This window comes from Bipolaris zeicola (genome assembly GCF_000523435.1).
Source record: "Bipolaris zeicola 26-R-13 unplaced genomic scaffold scaffold_42, whole genome shotgun sequence".
Lineage (NCBI taxonomy): Eukaryota > Fungi > Ascomycota > Dothideomycetes > Pleosporales > Pleosporaceae > Bipolaris > Bipolaris zeicola.
The window spans coordinates 1-19,841 of NW_006912091.1; the positions used below are offsets into that span (position 1 = coordinate 1).

The 19,841-nt window shown below is 49.4% G+C and overlaps 7 protein-coding genes across 7 annotated transcripts; 4 read left to right on the plus strand and 3 right to left on the minus strand.

Moving 5' to 3' along the window:
* Positions 1–529: 529 nt before the first annotated feature.
* Positions 530–2,575, plus strand: COCCADRAFT_3547 (uncharacterized protein; the record flags this gene model as incomplete). The annotated part of the gene is made up of 5 exons (XM_007712297.1): positions 530–617; positions 1,065–1,414; positions 1,469–1,553; positions 1,604–2,456; positions 2,512–2,575. 5 exons carry the CDS (start codon positions 530–532, stop codon positions 2,573–2,575), a joined length of 1,440 nt encoding a protein of 479 aa, XP_007710487.1.
* A 908-nt stretch (positions 2,576–3,483) lies between these two features.
* On the plus strand, positions 3,484–3,657 carry COCCADRAFT_91550 (uncharacterized protein; the record flags this gene model as incomplete). Its single annotated transcript, XM_007712319.1, has 1 exon — positions 3,484–3,657. A coding segment is annotated over one exon (174 nt), but the record flags the coding sequence as incomplete, so codon positions are not given.
* Positions 3,658–4,403: 746 nt separating this feature from the next.
* COCCADRAFT_3548 (uncharacterized protein) lies at positions 4,404–4,641 on the minus strand (the record flags this gene model as incomplete). The annotated part of the gene is made up of 2 exons (XM_007712298.1): positions 4,404–4,563; positions 4,613–4,641. 2 exons carry the CDS (start codon positions 4,639–4,641, stop codon positions 4,404–4,406), a joined length of 189 nt encoding a protein of 62 aa, XP_007710488.1.
* A 2,726-nt stretch (positions 4,642–7,367) lies between these two features.
* On the minus strand, positions 7,368–9,218 carry COCCADRAFT_91476 (uncharacterized protein; the record flags this gene model as incomplete). Its single annotated transcript, XM_007712320.1, has 4 exons — positions 7,368–8,012; positions 8,066–8,585; positions 8,636–8,659; positions 8,707–9,218. 4 exons carry the CDS (start codon positions 9,216–9,218, stop codon positions 7,368–7,370), a joined length of 1,701 nt encoding a protein of 566 aa, XP_007710510.1.
* A 716-nt stretch (positions 9,219–9,934) lies between these two features.
* COCCADRAFT_91553 (uncharacterized protein) lies at positions 9,935–11,588 on the minus strand (the record flags this gene model as incomplete). The annotated part of the gene is made up of 4 exons (XM_007712321.1): positions 9,935–10,103; positions 10,155–10,603; positions 10,675–10,882; positions 10,936–11,588. 4 exons carry the CDS (start codon positions 11,586–11,588, stop codon positions 9,935–9,937), a joined length of 1,479 nt encoding a protein of 492 aa, XP_007710511.1.
* A 1,534-nt stretch (positions 11,589–13,122) lies between these two features.
* COCCADRAFT_91571 (uncharacterized protein) lies at positions 13,123–14,243 on the plus strand (the record flags this gene model as incomplete). Its single annotated transcript, XM_007712322.1, has 3 exons — positions 13,123–13,345; positions 13,399–13,481; positions 13,557–14,243. 3 exons carry the CDS (start codon positions 13,123–13,125, stop codon positions 14,241–14,243), a joined length of 993 nt encoding a protein of 330 aa, XP_007710512.1.
* A 1,312-nt stretch (positions 14,244–15,555) lies between these two features.
* Positions 15,556–19,302, plus strand: COCCADRAFT_3551 (uncharacterized protein; the record flags this gene model as incomplete). The annotated part of the gene is made up of 1 exon (XM_007712299.1): positions 15,556–19,302. The coding sequence occupies one exon, from the start codon at positions 15,556–15,558 to the stop codon at positions 19,300–19,302; it is 3,747 nt and encodes a 1,248-aa protein (XP_007710489.1).
* Positions 19,303–19,841: the final 539 nt, after the last annotated feature.

Genomic DNA, 19,841 nt, shown 5'->3' on the forward strand with positions numbered 1-19,841 from the left:
CACGGGGCATGGATAGCTACCAACCAAACGACCTAATATGCATGTTACGAGTCCGTTGGTATGCACCTTGTGCGTTGCGCGAGCCACAGGCGCCCCCCCTCGTCCCCTCACCCCTCACCCAAACGGCGAGATATAAAGGGCCGATGCATTGGAGGAAGGTGGGCTTGTTTCTTGGTTCGATTGAAAAGAACGCCCTTTTGTATCGTTGGACAGGTGTCGTTTATTTGGCCTTGAGCTCGCAATTGTGCTTGGTTAACTTGCCTTATCTTTTTTCTTAAACCCGCATTGTGGTTCGGGGGGTGGACAGCATTAAAAGCCTCGTCTGGGATCTTGTCTCTTGTCTACTCTTGTCTCTCTCTCGGAAGCTTGCCCTCCGTGACTACCGATTTGGGTCCTGGCCTTTTTTTGGGCTCCCTTACTTACTTACATACTTCCTCCTCTTCATTCCTCCGATCCTTTTTTTTTCTTCCATCGACCTCAGCTTCCTTTCGTCTCCACCTAGATCCTCCTTCCATACCTCCTAGCAACAATGTCATTCTCGGCGGACAAGGTCAGCCATTTGAAGGGAGCGTTTTCCCAACGCCGCTTTTCGAGTTCAAAGGATCCTACCGAGAGTGGTATGTATTTTTTCTGTCAATTTCTTCTACTTGAGCCCCCGAGGAGATGGCCAATGTTGGGCTGCCCTACGTCATCCTCAAGATTGAGGCCCAGGTCCTAGCATCGGAGGCATTGCAACGTCGGTGTGGGTGTGGAGCACCTAGGGAAAATCCCGGCCATATCTGATAGAGGAGGATTTACCCGCATATTTGGGAAAGGGGGTTATCCCATCTATTCACTTCCAGTCCTTTTGCCGCATGTTTGCGTAGGCTGAGTGGGAATTTTGGGGGTTCTTTGTTTTTTTTGCTTTTGCTCGCTCGTTATCCACCCCTCACTTGGAGTACTACCCCACGCCGATTTGCAGCCATGCCCCACGGACGACACGAATCAGGTCTCGCTTTTCCTTTGAAGCCTTCATTCTAAAGGATACACATACGCAAGCGACCAACTTACTAACGGTCAATTAGAGCTTGGCTCCTCGATCCATCGCCAATTCCGCCAGTCACACGAAGGCCACAAGCCCCACGCCGGTCTCGACGCGACGCGCGCCTCGACAGGTGTCGTCTGGACATCCGAACAAGCATACAAGCACGGTTTCCTCGAACACCCAGAGGAATGGGCCAACCTGGGTCAGGGTGCGCCTGAGGTCGACGACAGCATCGAGGGCTGCTTCGAGAGGCCGAGAGAGGTAGATATTAGTGCTCACGGCAGAGAGTACGGTCCTACCGCTGGTATCAGGCCGCTGAGAGAGGCGGTTGCAACACTATACAATGAACACCACCGCAAGTGGCGTAAGAGCCAGTACACATGGGAGAACGTAGGTCAAGACGGTGCAATTTGTCTTTTGGCAGAAATGGCTGACTGAGTACAGGTTTGCATCGTCCCTGGTGGACGTGCTGGTTTGATCCGTATCGCTGCTGTGTTGGGCAACTGCTACTTGGGTTTCTTCATTCCCGGTACGCTGAAGGATTCGATATATGCCCAGTCTCAAAACTGACATGTACAGACTACACGGCGTATAACGAGATGTTGTCGCTTTTCCGAAATATTGCCGCCATTCCCGTCCCTCTAGGCGAGGCGGACCAATACCACATGTCGCCCGACAAGATTGCAGAGGAAATCGCCCGTGGTACCTCTGTCATTCTCACATCGAACCCGCGTAACCCAACGGGCCAGATGGTCACCAACCCCGAACTCGCCCAAATCCAGAACATTTGCAGAGACCGCGCAACTTTGATTATGGACGAGTTTTACTGCGGATACAACTACACCACCAACTGCGACGGTACCGTCATCTCAGCCGCCGACAATGTCGAGGATGTCGACGAGGACGATGTGCTCATCATTGACGGTCTTACCAAGCGATTCCGTCTCCCCGGATGGCGTGTAGCGTGGGTCATTGGACCCAAGGAATTCATCCAGGCTATTGGCTCCTGCGGTTCTTACCTTGACGGAGGCTGCAACGTGCCCTTCCAAGAAGCCGCCGTGGAGATGCTTTCTCCTCCCCGTGTCCGCAACGAAATGCGCGCTCTGCAAATGCACTTCCGCACCAAGCGTGACTACGTCATTGGTCGTCTTCAGGAAATCGGCTTCAAGTTCCCCTACATGCCCAACTCGACTTTCTACCTCTGGCTCGACCTGTCCAACCTCCCCGAGGGCATCAACGACGGTCTCAACTTCTTCCAGGCCTGTCTCGAGGAGAAGGTTATTGTTGTCCCTGGTATCTTCTTCGACCTTAACCCCAGTAGGCGTAGGGACTTGTTCGACTCGCCTTGCCACCACTTTGTCAGGTTGAGCTATGGCCCCCGCATGGATGTGCTGGAGAAGGGTCTGGACTCTATCCAGAGGATTGTGACAAAGTGAGTTTCTTGCCCTTTTTGTGCTGGATAAGGATGATTGCTAACGGTATACTAGGTACAGGGAACAGCCGCAAAAGCACCGTGCTGTGTCACATAGGCCCCGTGGTACTCCTATGTAAATACACTTTCGATGTGTGACTGGGGGTGAAGATATAGAACTTGTTTTAAATAGGTGATTGGATCGCCTTAGAACTTGGTCTGATACACTTAGAGTAGAATACGTGGAAGAATATTTATCACATGGACTATTCATATCAATGTGCTGATGTCCTTCCCATAATTCTCCAAGGCGGCATACATGACATTAAGCTCCCTTTTACGAAGGCTCTTGGCGAATGACTTCGTATTGAGCAAACGCCCGTCTTTAGTCTGGTAATCTTTCTTATCGCCATATTCCCCCGGACTGATAGACTTGATAGCACTACCCCGACAACATATCGTTCTGGTCCACTTCTTCCGTATAATCCTAATCTTAACCTACCTTAACCCTAATATATCCGTTCACTCGCATCATCGTATACTAGTCTTCTTCTCTTCTCTCCCCCCCCTCTCTCTCTCTTGTCCTGCCTCTCCTTTTCTCCCGGGAGAAATGGCAATCCCCGAGAGTCCAACCTGCACCGCTGTGGGCAAACAACTGCTGCGAAACAATGGATTCCAGCTGGGGATACCCGGCGCAATGCGCAGAGCACTCGCGAATAGTGCACAATATTTCTGATAACTTCCTCCCGTACCTGCATATCTGCCGCTGCTGCTGCTGCTGCCTATGCCCTCTTTTGTACTTTACTCGCTCTGTCAATCTAACTGAGCACATCATCTGCCATATCTTCAATCAAGAAGTCGTAGAGGAGCTTCCTCGTATCTTTGCTACTGCTCCTGTAAAATCGTACGTATTTTCTTGTCCAGTCGGATGGTCGATACGTGGCTTTTTTTTGCCGCTGCATCCACCAAGAACACTGCATATAAATCCACCATCCGCATTAAAGGCTGAGTAGTCAACGAACTCCAAACCCCCTCGCGCATACAACCGGGAGCTTCTTCCTTGCCTATACTATATAATCTTGCACTCGTCCGTAGAAGGCTGGCCGATAGACAGCGTCTCCCTCGGTACACCCTTGCTCTTGGATGCATGATCCTCGTAGGTACACCGACAATCAGTACGTGTATGGAACACACGAAGTTGGCTATCAATATGCGCGTATAATACTCTCTTTGGGCTTGATCCAGGAGGCAATATAAGTTTTTCGGTTGGTACCGGGCTGTCGTAGGTCTTGAAGGTGGCTTCGATACCAATCTAGACTATAGGCTGAAGACGTAGAATGGTGGCTTAAACGCTTAAAATCAAGTCTAGAGTTGTGGGTAATGATAAGCCTGGTGGTTGTCCTTGTATATTGATAGTGTCGTACGGACGTGTTTTGCCGTGCGGACGGTGGAAAGAGACGAAGATATAAAGTGAGAATGGCAGAGTACTCGACATTGAGATTGTTGTTGCGACATGTTCGGGCTCACGCGCGAAGTAAACCATGTGGCCATGGCGGTATAGTCCTGTTCAGCCGCTTTTTCCGAATCGTGGTTTCGTGGTAGATGAAGGTATATAATATAGTTCGTCGTAGTTTCTGTGGATGTACTTCGTAATGGAAGTGTGGACAGCACCAGCTGTGGCTAGGGATGGTGACTGGCATGTCCGGCCACGAATTTGAGCAAAACATGTTGTCGGTAAGGTACAATCTTCTTTTGCTCCATTTGTGGTACAATCGCTTCGTGTTGAGTGAGGATCTGGTTTGATTCATACTAGTCATTGGATATGCTCTCACTGAGGGAGGCAGCATACTTGTCAAGGGTCGTGACTGGGTATAGCGACTCCAGTTTGCGTATGTCTTCCTTTCCTAGTTTCTTTGAAGGTATATACTGAGCCGGTATACAGAGTAGGCTGGCGTCCCTCACTGATTTTTAGAACAGCTCAAGTTGGGCATGGAGTTGCCGGTTCGTGGTACGCAACTCAAGCTCTTGCACAAGAGCCCAAATAAAACCTTGGTGTGCATGCACACCCGCACCACCATGCTGACGAAGTGACTTCGCTTGTGCCTGGTCAAGGGATATCTCATCTGACCTAGAAGGTTTTAGTACGTGCTTGAGGGTGCTCTCAAATAGCAACTTACTCTGACTGGGGTAGTTTTGGTACATTCATTATCGGTTGAATGTTTTATTGGGGAGAGCCAGGAGTAATGTTGATTTCCGTCGTCGTCTCCCGCACTACTCTTGACGCTGACTGGGTTCTCACTGCTCGTCTTGTGAGGATTAGTTTTGTAAATTGGCGTTCGACAAGGAGTCTAGGAGAGCGAAAAGGATGGGGGTGGTGTGAATAAATGGCTCGACGGCGCGAAGAGTACTGGGTGAAGATGCCTCAAAGAAGACGGGATAAGAAATAGTTAGAATTTGTATAGAACGACAGGAAATTTGCCAGCATTTATCGTGAGTTTCCCGGCATTAGGAAAGAAATGAACGAATGGCGTCTTGGTCACTGCGTCAAGATATATGTGTAAGAAATGACATAAGGAAAAGAAAAGGTTGGTCATATAAAGGGCTAAGAGTTGTTCTGCTGTTCTGAAAAACATCAATTTCAGAAAGCACAACCTCTGATAAATAGGTGCAGAGCAGATGGTTTGATTGGCCCTAAGGTTGTAAAAGTTCCGTGAAAAGAGCTTTTGGCAAAGGATAGCAAAAACGATAGTAGACCAATCAAAATGTCACAAGCACGATACAAGCCCAACTTGACAAGCGGATCACTCTGTTTTCCACAGGGCAAGCACATAATTTCGAGGCTAGTGGCGCAATTACGAAATAGCAAGCACAAAATCATGAATGGAAGATAAGGGAAACATGGGTACAATCAATACCACAATCAGGACACTGTAATCATGGCACTACGAATGCAAGAAAACCAACCGAAAACAAAAATCAAGATATCACAAGCACGCCAAAACAGATTTGTTATCACATTCACTGCATCGCATACACATGATCACGGCCATAGTATCCTGCTTTTAAAATCCGGTCGAAAGCTCCCTCCCTCAGCTGAGAATCATCTTCCGTACAACATCTGCCGTATATCATCATTCCATTCGTTACCTATCTCGATCCACAACTACCTGTGATTTGCGTTGCGCTACATATGTGAAGATCGTAGCAGAGCCTCACAACAGTCTCCCATATATTGGGTGTCCACCACATTTACCAGGCAGACTACACGCTTGGTCTTTTTGATACTTCTCCAGATCTCAAGGGCGTCAAGAATCTAGAGGATATGATGAATATCATTGCACGAAACAACCCGCTGTACTTTCTACGCGTGTACATCAACCTTTGCGTCATTCATGGCCTTTGGAGACGAGGCTAATTCTGAATCTGGCTTGGGATATAACCACCAAGATATGCTGTCTTGGGTTTGCAGTAGGAAGAGGGACGTGGGGGGTAAATGATATTTTGAGATTCTCGCGTTTCTCCTGTTCCGTATATAGGGACTAAGTCACTATACGTATTCTGGGCTGTGCGGTCAATGACCAACGCCTTCGGCTGCATAGCACCAGCGGATACTTTCTCGTCGACGCACACACCTTGGTTTATACAGCGCAGCTATCAGACTGAAGACCCATGGGGAAAACAGCTCAACCTCATCACCGCCAAGCACGACGGCAAGTACGCATATATCGAGTACAACCACGAGTTTCACGCTGCGTCGAAAGCCGTTGATGAAAAGAGCCAGACCACCCAGAAATAGAGATGGGAGGCGAACTTACAGGACTGGGAGGACAAGGGGCAGCCTGGCGATAAGCCCGAAAGGCCTTCCCTAAACGTTGCAGACCCCGCCATACCAACCGTCTGCGTACGCCGTTCACCATAATTCTCAAACTTACCTTGCACCAAGCTCATTCACCCTAAAAACTTCGTTTGGTGATCCTTTAGGGTGGCTGAAGGATGCTGCAGAAGACTTACTAAATGAGAATCCCTCACCGATCGTCCCTGGGATCAGTCCCAACCACGTTTATGTACTCTCACAAAAATTGAATGGCTTGTATACACCTAAAGATTTTTGGAATGCATGATATTTGTCTCCCGCGGGACGACACGAGCTGTATGTCTCATTTGATGTATTCGGTCGCGGCCTACCACAACGCACGCATCCTGAATAACTTTCCTAACATAATCAATGCTTTCAAGGAATGGTTTGGCCCTGGGTGGTTGCGAACCAGTATGGCAACATCATTAGCACTGTTTCCACTTCTGTAGCAATTGCTACATCAACTGCGTCATGGATTACGGACACATGCTACTCTCTTCGCGTCTTCACAATCGGCATGAGGCTTTGTTGGCAACGCAGGTGATAATGTCATGGTCATGGATATAGACATAGATACGGACACTGAGGGGGGAGGGGGGGGGAGGTGCTGATGGGTGAACACTGAATACATGGAAAATAGTTACAGAGACTTGTCACGGACATGATATTTCTTTTTCGTCGAAAGGGGGCAGATGTTACTATGGTAAGACTTCATATGTCGTGTATAAGAATCAATCAATGAATACCATTGATAAATATTATTCTTGTACATCATGTATTGTGACGCGATATCTCCAGCATTCTCACAATGAAGAGTTTGTGCTCCAGAGACTTGGACTTTGGCGAGCAATCTACGTGTCTAGTCACCTGGTGTAACATAGAGTGTGAGCAGGAATGATCTTTTGCTAAAAGATGAGGTGCAAGAATGAATATAGTACAAATACAAAGTTGCTCAACCAATCATGTAGGTATTTCCTGTGTTGAGACTTGTCCAAAAATTGCGTCCAATCCGCGTCCAACTGGAAGACGAAGTCTTCCCGCATGACCCGCTCATGCAGCTGCCAGAGTGCCGTGTGTCATCTCTTCGTGTCAGAGAGGGAAATTAAGGAGAGTGCATTTACTATGACTTCATTATCGATTTTAAAGCAGCCCCGATTGCCGCAGTTGCAGGAGATGTCGTGTTTAGACTTCCATGATGGTCTGGTTGTGGCTTTCTTTTTAATACTTTTCTTAGGTGAGCTATGGTAGCCTTCATCTGGAGAATCTTGGATGGCTTGTTCGTCTTTGCCACCGCTATTATATTCGTCATCGTTGTCGCATCCGACGCCGTTTGCTTCCGCTCTACCCCTGATCGCGCTTGGGAAGTTACTGGAAGTTGGACTTGGCGCACGAGAGCGAATCATTCGACTAGTCTCTTGAGAATGTTGTGCGGCATCTTTCTGAGAAGAATGGGACTTTCGTAAAACAGGACTGTCTGTCAGAGGTTTGGAGTGCGGCTCGTGGGAAGCAGCTCTTTTGCTTAGCACTACCAAGTCACCACCAGGACTCAGAAAACCCCGGGGGTTTGGGTATCCACGGGCCCCCTCAATCCATCGAGAAAGCTCTGGTCTGACCGCTTGGTTTACCCATTCATGCATATTCTTAAGCACCATGCGTAAGACAAAGACACCCCAAGAAATCTCCAGTGACGTTGCCCATATACATCGCATAACGATTTTCTTCTAATATATGTCAACCCCAATGCAAAGTGTGAGGTATGTCCTTGACAACTTACGGGCCGCCTGTATGTGAGCCAAAGCTTGACATGCGTACCAACACATGTGAAAGAGAAGATGACGAGAGCCTCAGGGTTAGGTTCGTTCTTTTTCGAAGCTAGAAGCAGCTTCTCCCGTAGGCTGAGGGCGGCGGCAGAGGCATTCGCAGCTTGGCAATAGCACATTCTTTCTGGATCGCCATCTACGATAGCGGACTTTACCTCAACGACAGCCCAGGGGAAGCACATGAGATCTGGACCGCGCATTTGGTCCCTCGTGGGCTCCGAAGGGTCCCATCGCCCTAGGGCTTTCCGCGGCGAGGACAACACACCACTGTCTTTTCGGAGTTTATTGAGCGTTGGAAGAGAGAAATTCTCAGTCCATGGATGCGTTAGATATGGTTTGTAGACAGGGTCGGTGGTATCGATAATGGGGAATCCGTAAGTAAAGTCTGGTATGGGATATGTCAGGGTATTTTTGCTGTCTCGGAAGCCAAACGAGGATGATTGCTGGAACTCAGTCCAGTGAATTTCTTGATGTCTAAAATGTGGATGAGTAAAACGAAGTTAGTACATGGGGATGTGACTTACCGCGTCAAGCGTAGCAGCATGTTGCTTTTCTCTGGTTAGCTATGTCCCACACCAAACGTCCTAAAACTCACTTGAAAGAATCGGAGCCTGCTTCGTCACTTCGATAGACTGTGAAGATATGTTCCTGCAAGACATTTTGCCATTCGCGCTCAAATTCTTGATCTCCGCGTAGCTTGACGAACTTTTGTGAGATGTCAAAACAGGATTCCAATTCTTTCCGTACCCTCAGATTTATAGTATCAGCTCTTCCAAAAAGATTCGTCCCTGGAGATGCAGTTTCAAAATCCTCGTCGTTAGGTTGCAAGTCCCACCTATCGACAGAACTTTCGAATGACTTAGTATTGGTCATGTTGTTGTACTCGTTTTTGTCCAGATCACGGAAATTTTCAAGTTCGTCTCTGAGTTCGTCTCTGATGTTGCAAGGAATTTTGGTCCGCCGGCGTATGAGAAGCTGACGAATTGGTTGGAGCCATTTCATTAACTTGTGGGGATAATGCACTTCGCTATAAAAGAAGATGTTGTTTTCTGCAAGTGTTTGCCCACTGATTCTAGGTTTCTTAGTACTTGGATTTGACAGTGACATCTTGAAAGGGAATGAGAAATCTGTTGTGTAGTTTCCTCTGGTTATGATGTTACTTTAAACCACTTGTTACCATGTCAGGATATGAATGTAGGCCTGCGGCACAGCTGTCGAGTGCGCGAGGCTGAAACAGCATCGGCTAGGTGTCTACCACACCAACTTTACGCCATAGCCTCTTACATGGAGACTAAAGTTGCTACTGCCAAATCATATCCCTGAAAATATTCAAGACTGACAATGCGCACTTTATCCTTTCACCAAGACCAATTTGATGTAATTGAAACGTGGAGTAGCGTAACAGCACTCCGCCCCCTTGAGGCTCGTGCGTACGTAGGATCGCGGTTTTCGTGATCTTTTAGGGAAATGCTCATTCCATGAAACACATGGTTACACAAACCCAGGAACTACTTCCACTTCGGTATACGAAGAATTACATAACAAAGATAACCATATATTGTAAGTGAGCGCAGAAAGGGCGATACTAGTGCCGTACACCCCCACACCAACCACCTCTCACTCCCTTGTTCACGTCGCTTAAGATAGAGCCAGCCAGGCTGTAATTTCTTTACACATAGAAGGATCTAAGAACGGATAACACGGATGCAAGTCGCAAAAGCGATGCGGAGCCGAATTCTACACTTGATTCAGCTACTTCATTGTACTGAAGCAGTCCCTTGAGCATGACCATGCTCACGCATCTAAGCCGTAATTGCTACTATCTATAGTGTATAACGGAAGAGAACTCCGGGCCCATTGGCAACTCCCTCTGCACCGATAGCCTGGTCTGATTTGCGATTGAGTTTCTGGAGCCAAAGTCGAAGGGTGAGAGACGCAGCTGCGCAGCAGAGTAGCGCCACAGTCAACACAATACATCCCATACGGTAAAGACTAGATACGTGAGTCAATTGCGTTTCATGATGAGAATCATGTGATACTTACGGTGCACTCCATTCAGGGTAAAGGTATGCAGTGGCAATGTTCGTTGCATTAGACACGGCCGTAGCCAAGGCAAGTGCCACAGCTCTCTTTGCCTTTGGGCGCGCAACAGTGGCAGAGACCCAGGGCAAGATGAGTTGAAAAGCTGAAAATGAACCCATAGCTTGCAGAAACATGGCGAAATATCGAGGGCCAGTCTGATGCGTTGACATGGAGATGATTTGCCCAACGGCAGATATCACACACGCAGTGACGATGTGAAAGCAATGTTCGCCTGTGCGTCCTGAGTGCCATGAGTTGAGGATCGAAAAGAAGAAGGCCAAGAAATAAGGAGGCGCAGTGAGTAGCAAGGTTTGAACACGTGGGAATCCGAGCGTCTTGACAATGGATGGGAAGAAGTACGTGAAACTCATAGAAACGACGGCACAAGTTTGGATGAACACCAGTAATGGCTAGATATTAAAAGGAATTAGCCCCGTAAATTCGAAAACTTCAGAATCTTTTTGATACCAAGATTACTCACCACTTTCGGATCGGAAAAGGCCTGTTTCAGGCCAGTGAAAACGGACTCTTCGACCTCGTCTGCTACACCATCGTTCTCGCGTTCAAGACGCCATTGGGCCATAGCAGTCTCTTCAGCTGAAAAAAACGAGGTGTTCGAGGGATAGTTGGGTAAAAGCATATACCCACCAAACGCCATGATGATCGTAAGCGCACCTTCGATAATGAAGCTAAGAGTGGCCAAGTCAGAATTTACTCATTTGAATATCAGGCCAACACTCACATCCACCTCCAAGAAGGATAGCCACCCAGCCCCTCCATCCCATCAACGATGCCAGCCGCAATAAGACCACCAAAAGCGGATGACAGCGTGTACCCCGAGTAAAAGGTTGCAATGCGACTAGGCAACTCCTTCCGCGTGTACCAACAAGAGAGGAAGAAAATACAACCGGGGAAGTACGGTGCCTCTGTGACTCCAACTAGAAACCTCAGTGCCACCAATCCAGCATGATTTTGTACGAATCCGGTAGCGCCAGACACAATACCCCATACTATAACGACAGTGGGTAAGTAAAGTCGCGGTTTGAATATTGACAGAAGCATGTTTGACGGCACCATCATGGAAATATAACCAGCCCACAATACCATTACGGCCGTTTGGTATTGCACATCGTCGATGCCTAGCGACGCTTCCAAGCCCCCGAGACGAGCATTAGCGATGGCGTTTCGGTCGAGGACATTGAGCAAAAAGAGGACGATTAATATAGGAAGGGAGCGCAAATCAATCTTCCGGACGAGTTTCTTCTCCAACGATGCTAGTTGCTCGGGCGTGTAGTGGCGCAGGATGTCAGGAACTGGGCTGTGAGTATCATGTGTAGCTTCGACCTGCCCGAATTCTATCTCTTTCTTCTTGATTGAGCTTCTATCCGTATCCATGATAGGAAGATAGATGTACTTTGAATCCAAAAAAGCAAATGAGAATGCTGGTTCAAGTTGTAGAGGATTACGAAGCAACAAAAACAGTAGTGACGGGTTTACTATTTATAAAGCCGATTTCGAAGAATGATTGATTTCGGGCGTAGATAGTTCCCCGCAGGAATAACACCCCCGCATTATGCGGGTGATCATCTATGCCATATTGTGGATTGGTAGGATCGCTAACGCCTACTATGCGCGTGAGCTGTAAGCCAAGGCTGTGGATCACGGCGTTTTGGCCGAGGTGGACGGCGCGCTTAACTGTGCCATAGGCCCACTCTCTCCGATGATACTTGAGATGTACATCGCCAGAGCGTCGAGTCATATCAGTCTGAATCTTTCCTTGTTTTATACTTGGAAGACATCGTAAGAAGTAACAATAAAATATGGTGAGAGCTCAACAGGTTACGAAGGGAATTACAGTGAAGTAGTGGTCCTTTAGCTCGATCGTTTTGGAAATACGAGACGCAACAGCGGGTACCGTTGTCGGGTATAAATCTATGTTTCCTAAGCCTGAAGAATCGGACGGTGTACGACGTCTTTTCTTGATAATGACATTCCTAACCGTTCCTGTTATTTCTGGTACCACAGCGCTGAGCATTTATTCTTCGATATTTGAGGTGCAGGTGCGAGTTACATTAAGAAATAGTCTCGTCTAAGTAAACTTCATGTCAGCAAATGCCGTAAGAACGTTTTACAGTGTAATTGCAAGGATCTCAGTTTCGTGGTGAATTCCCCTGGTGAGCAGATTGCATCCTTATCGTAGATTCTGGAACTGTCCCGGTAAAGCGCACACCGCCAAAATATTATTATAGAGGCCCAAGCATTCATGAACACCCAAAGCGATGGTGGTGAGACTATTTTCCAGATCCACACTGTGTTTGGCGTTCCGACCCATCCGCAAGAACAATGGATAACTAACCATCTCAAATCGAATATCGACTATAAATACCAATATTCAGGACACAACATGCGCTCAGTTACTTGATGCATAATATACTGCTCAAAGTTTGGCGAGAATGCTACTACAGTACTACATGAAAGTCAGAAGATGCTCTATCGTGGCTGGGGCACGAGCCAATAGAATATCCGGATCTTCTCTCGGCCCGGCACTAGCGCGCAGGTACAATATGAGTTCCAGAAACTTCTTCCTCAATGCCCCCTCTACATAATTCCATTCTCCAACCCACCTTTTTAATTAAAACTGTTTATTTTCTCTTTCTCAATCTCTCCTGCTCTGCGATCAGCTTCCTGGGCCATAATTTGTAAGTAATGCATTGTACATTTCCCACATTTGAATGATGAGACACAAGCTGGCACCAGTCTGAGAAGACTTGTACTCTTTGCATGCGGATTAGCTGCATAGACTTTTTAGTCGCCCACTGACATCTCTTCGATACATACGTTCTTTTGATCAGTTTGGCAATGTTGAAGCTGACCAATTTGTAATAGAAGTTACTACCAATTACCCGACGCGTGTTCTCTCTTCGCTACCATGGTCCTCCACAACCCTAACAACTGGCATTGGGTCAACAAGGACGTCTCAGTGTGGACGCGCGAGTATCTTGACAAGGATCTTGCGCAAATATCTGCCGAGAAAAATGGTGTCACAGCAAAGATTGACAAGGTGGTGAGCATGGACGGAGACGTCGATGTGAGCCAACGCAAGGGCAAGGTGATCACCATCTTCGACGTGAAGCTGAAGTTGGAATACTCAGGTATGTCATTTTCCCGGTTGCACTCCTCTTGGGCGAGCTGACTCGGTCGGCAGGCAAGAACAAGGAGGGTGAGGAGACTAGCGGCACTATTACCATTCCAGAGGTCGCTCACGACACCGAGGAAGACGAGTATGTCGTATGTTCCCTGCGCTTATCCGCTTTCCCAATACTTCTATCATGCTATTGAATCATTACTGACGTTTTGGTGTAGTTTGAGGTAGATGTTTACTCTGAAGACAGCAGCAAACAGCCCGTAAAAGAGCTAGTACGCTCTGACATCCTGCCGCAATTGCGAAAATCCTTCGCAAAGCTCGCACCAGCGATCATGGCTGAGCATGCAAAGGATATCCAGCATGCGCCAGGCACCAACCCTAGCACCAACTTCACGGCTGCCAAGGTTTACTCGAGTTCGAGCGTGAACAAGTCGAGCAGCTCCAAGCCTGAAGCAACATCTTCCCAAAAGAGTAGCTCTGGTGCAGTTGTCAACGTGACGACAATTACAGACAGCGCAGAGTTCCGAACAGACGCAGCCAATCTGTACCAGACTTTCACAGACCCTCAGCGTCTGGCCGCATTCACACGCGCACCGCCCAAGAACTTCACAGGTGCCAAGCCTGGCGGCAAGTTTGAGCTATTTGGCGGTAACGTCAGTGGAGAGTTTACCGAGCTTGAGGAGCCGACGCATATTGTCCAGAAATGGCGACTTGCACAATGGCCCGAGGGACACTACTCGACGCTTTCGATATGGTTTGATCAGAACGACATTGATGCAGTGACTGTGATGAGAGTAGAATGGGCCGGCGTACCGGTTGGTCAGGAGGAGCCCACTAAGACCAACTGGGAGCAGTATTATGTGCGAAGTATCAAGACGACGTTTGGCTTTGGCACGGTATTGTAAGCGGCCAAGGCTCAGTTGCATTGTATTGCGGCACAGGAGTACAAGGCGTTGGAGGAGTTTACGAATGCATACGAAGTGACGGACCCGAAAGGGCATGAATGATAGGCATGATGGTAGGTGTACATGTAGAGACAATACAAGAGGCCTGATGACCAATGAAAGACGATGATTGTGCATGACAATCTTGAATGATGTGAAGTCTATGCAAATGATTTTGATTTTGATTTTTTCTGAGCATGTGTATTGGTAATCTCGCTGATTGCTGCGCTGTATTACTTTTTCACGTCCGTTCATAAACCTGGGGATCAAAAAAGGGGACAAAGGGGTATTCGAAAGCTGTATTCACCGATGTCAGTACCTATGATGGCATATGGCGGTAAGTTGAATAGACAGGGCAAATAGGCAGTGTTGATGAGATGTGGATAAGGTGATTGTTGGATGAATAAGCAGGGCACGTGTTCATGGTGAGTGGTCAACGTCATAGGGGTCTTGTTGGTGTAAATACTAGTACGGACAAAGATATTTACACATGTATGTGCATGGCACATGGCATATATGTACATAGATAAGTACGTATACATGCATATATGCGTACGTAACCAAGTATATGGAGTCAAGTATATACTAGGTACCACGACCACGACTACGGAGTAAGTACTTTTTGGTGCTGTGAGACAAGGCGGGCCCAGGCTATGGACAGCGACAAGAGGCGGACGCATGGAAACGCTACAGCGCCGAGCTTGTTGTGGTTGGAAGCCGTTGCAGGAGCGTTGCAAAAGTGGCCGTGGGGTCCGAGTGGTGCGGGCGCGTCCCCTGCTAGCGGGCGTCGCATGAAGGCTGGGAAACAGTTGGGCGTTGCAAGGCCGCATCAGCCGTCGCGCCATGTCTGTCCACATCAACCACTGTGCGGCTGCCATTGCCATTGCCATTGCTGCTGCTGCTACATATGCACATACCATTACTGCCATCGCTGCCATCTGAATTGCCTGACGCCTGCCTGGTTGTTGTTTTACGCCCCGCGACCAACTGACGCGACACCGTCAGCTTGGCTGCTATTAGCACTCCCGCTCTTAGTCGGACATAGCAGACCACCACCAACTTTTTCATTCACCCTCCCATAACCACTCGCCTGCACATGGCGTGCTCCCCTGCCCGGCCTCGCTGAGAGGCTCCCCGTCTCAGCCCACCTGTCCCTCTTCCCCTCCTGCATCCTTCCTCTCCACCCCTCTCCACACCTCCCCCCCCCCCCCCCTCGTTGCCGCGGAGTGGCTCCGCGACAAGCGGCCGTGCGGCGACACAAAACACAAGAGATATGGCGCCCTCTGGCACGAGCATGTTTTTCAAGTTCCGGCCTGGCCATGCGAAGCGCAATGCCTCATCCGTCGCCTCTCCAGAACAGGCTGCGTCAAGCCCCACCCCTTACCCACTTCCAGGCCCAGCGTCGCAATCCACCGAGTACTTGTCATCGCCGCGTTTCCACCAACATCAACAACATGCCAGCCTCCAGGCTGCCCCGTCCCCCGTATCGCCCTTTCCACCCAAGCTGCCACCCATTGCCCGCGTCGCCTCCAAGCTGGACAAGTCGCCCTCGCCAAGCAGTTCGCATTACACTCCCAGCCAGCATTCGGCCACCACGACCGACGGCAGCCCCAGCAACGTGATGGCCCACGATCCCACCATGCTGTCTCCTCCCCAACGGTCGCATGACTTTCCCTCCCCGGTCCACGACCAAAAGCCTCTCTCAGCCCGCTCCAATACGGCAACCTCGCCTCTCGTGTCCCTACACTCCCTGTCCGAGACTCCCTCGGCCATTTCCCCAAGCCACTACTCCATGTTCTCCAAGTCCCAGCCCTCACTACTGAGCGGCATCAGCGATAAGCTCACAGGCAGCTCCAAGGGGACATCGACACCTACCGTGGCACCACCACCACCACCCCAAAAGTCAAGATCCAGGCTCAATCTGCGGAAGCCAATGTCTCTCCTCATGCGACGAAAGTCGGCACAGACACTGGATCCTCTGGCCGACGAATCCCTCGTCACCCAGCGCTCGCCTTCCAACCTCCCGCCCATGCCCGATAACTACGACCCGAGTATTCGCGGAAAGATTGTACACGACTTCAATGCCCCCAGGCTCAACAGAAATTATTCCTACAACAACTCATCGGAAGCAGCCGAGCCACAACTCGAGGTCGCTCGCGCCAGTCCGCCGAAAATCGATAGGGAGCACACGCCGGTCTTTCGCGAGCATTTCGATGATGACACCAGCTATGAGCAGTCGCAGGCGGCGATAAGAGCAGAAAATCTGGCCAACAAGGACTTTTTAGCACGAAATTCTGTCCAATTTCCTCCACCCGAAAACTCACCACTTCCTCCTCCCATGCCACCCAAATCCTCACCGGTACCACCACAGCCTGCGCCACCACAGCTTGCGCCACCACAGCCTGCGCCATCAACTTCCCAACCACCGCCTCGGCCGTCGTTCCAAGGAATGGATGGTGTCAATTCGGTACTGTCGCCAGTGCAAGAGTCTGAAGACCCATCTGATGTTTCCGCAGACGTCACGCCACGGAAAAAGAAATCAACAAAAGCAAGCATGCCCCCAACACGCTCAAGGGCCACCTCCGTCACAGATCCCTCTTTCCAGCCAGATGGACTCCCTGCACATTTCAGTAGTAGAGCTTCAAGATTCAGCTTCCAGATCTCAGGCGGCACGGATTCTGCACAGGAAAAGCTGCTCGAGGAGCGGCACAAGGCAAAGGAGGCGGAAAAGAAGCAAGCACGAATTTCTACAAATTCTGTTGAGGATGAGTACGACGAATACGGCATGGATGACTACGATGACATGGACGGTGGGTTTGATGAGGAGATTCCCATGCTCGGTGACGAAGATGAGTTCACGGGCGGATTGGGCAACCAAACGCTCGACTCTGGCATCAATGGGTTTGACTTTTCATCTTTGTCGATACAACAAAACATGAACAACCCAATGAATTTTGCGCTTGGACAGATGCAAATACCCGTCGACATGAATGGTAATCCCATAGGGTTCGCCATGCCCGGTCCCATGTTTCAGCAAAATTACATGTCAGCGATGAATAACCTAGCTGGTGCGCCGAATGTGACAAACACTCAACTACATGGCCTAGGATTGAGTAATTCCCAAAGCGAGGGCGATAGCTCGTCGCCAGTTAAGCCGGCGGATGCGCCCACCCAAGCAGCACCCGCTAGCAGCAGCCAGCCAGCATCAAACAATCTCGATCTCGACGATGACATGTACTTTGACGATGGGCTGATTGGCGATCAGGATGTGGGTGCTACGGAATTCGACGAAAGCGTCTTCGACGATCCCGATGGGCCACTCTTTGACAGAAAGGTCAAGCTCCCTGCGGAGGGACAGTCATCCACTGCTCAGCCTCGCGCATACGATGTGCTGGACCCCGAGACCGGTTACGAGGCCGATGATGATATCGTTTCTCAAACACCCGACAAGTCAGCCCCTTCTCTTGCTCACAAGACTTCTATTGCACAGCAGATGGCAGTGCCCAGCTTCGAGAACCTCAGTGCTTACCATAGTGCACTTGCAGATGCGGCAGTCCGGGCCGAGGCTGCTGGCCGGTTTGATAGGAAGATGAGTGTGGATGCGGGTCAACCTAACTCTGAAGTCGAGGAACCCTCAGTCAGTCATTCAAGGCCCAGTTTGGTACCTGACGATGGCCGCTTTAGTGTGGACACAGCCAACTTTCCACTGGACGACGATGTTTACGGAATGAGCTCAGGGTTCGTCGACGATTATGACTACAGCGACTTTGACTCGGCTCTGGAAGACGATCCGATCATCGCTGCAGCAAACGCTGAAGCACTAGCATATGACGATGAAGGCTTCTACGGCCAGGAATTTGGCTTCTATGCATCCGCGGTTGGTGAGTCACCAAGTGCTTGGGGTGGCTTCTTTGGCCCATCCGGGGTCGGTCGCACTGTTAGTGGACGGAACGCTGTCAGGGAACCCAACCTGACGCCCATCACCGAACGAAGCGAATACAGCACACGCAACTCATTCATCAGTCTTAACCAATTCCGAGATGGACAACAGCCCATCACCAGTCCTGCACTAGCACAACTCGCCCGCATGAGTCCGTATGGCGGATTTTTCGGTCAAGAGGAAGAGGACATGAGTCTGGATAGTTTGATGAAGTTGAGAAAGGGAGCCTTTGGTGCTAGTGCTTCTAGTTTGCCAGGAAGCGTGTCTAACAGTCCACGTACTTCGTCGCCCATGGGCATGCAATTCGTTCCTCGGGCCACGACTCCTGCCGGAAATCGTATGATGGAGCACCCATCCAGTCCCGTGGAAAACCCATATTTTTCCAACAGTAATTTATCAGGACACCAACCCCATGACGATGGCGATTACGAGGAAGGTGACTCAAGTCTTATGGACGCTGTCAATGGCGCGTATGAGTCTGGTAGCTCCAGTGAAGACGAAACTGGTGGTAACGGACAAATGGAGAGCCCTACACTTACAAGCAGTGATTACAACAGTCTCTCGAGTCCAACCGGGCATATTACCGGAAACGAGGCGCCAGCCCTGCCTTCAATATCTGAGATATATGCTCAGCACAACTTGAGTCTGGTCATGTCTCCGATCAACATCCCTGTTACATCACCTTCACACATTTCGCTCCCTGCATCACCCTTTCCAATGGCACTGTCCTCGCCATTTCCACCTCAGCCTCATACTCGCCCACCTAACCCCCCTTCTATTGACACCTCTCTTTCTTCACCAACCGCTGGCACAACCTCGACGCCTGGTGCGCCGAGGCGACAAAGCGTAGTTCTCAGTCCCATTTCGACATCTTCTCCCATTACACCAAATGGTGGTAGCAGTGCCGGGGGCTGGAACCGCGGTCACAGCAGGAAGGGGAGCGCAGCGGATAGTGTAACCTATGTTCGTGAACACGACGAGGCGGGAGAAGGAAGATGGGTACTTGAACGAAGGCGCACTGCTGAGAGTGGCGAGTTGGAGTTGATTGGAAGGAAGATTGTGGAGGGTGGACGTATTTAGATACCCCTTTGTTTTTTTGTAGATGTAGAGCGCAACTGCATTTGTATGGCGTCCTTTTGTTGTACATGCATGGCTCAAGAGGAGTTTGGCCGGTTCAAAGAGCAAGCGAAAGAATGGGGTAAACGATTAGCATATACATATATACATAGCATACGATGAATGACTCTTTTGAAACGACATTTACCCTTTTTGGTTTTGATTTGCTATCCGAAGCGGAGTGAATGCAGAAGGTTTTGTTAGAGGTACCATTTGTATTCTTCAATTATACCTTGTACCTATGCAGCGACGATCACTGCATCTCCCCAATAAAACCTTATCCAAGAACCAAAATCAAGTCACAACCCCCCAAACCCTTTCATCCCAAACCCCCAAACCCTTTCATCCCAAACCCCCGTAATCCTGATACAAAACAACAACCCAAAAAGTCAAACACTCATTCCAACCTTCCTCCTTTGACTTTCTCCCAACCCACCCTTCCCCCAAAAGCTCCGACCTGCCGTCACACCTCCAAACCCCACGTTCCCCCCGTCATCCAACCA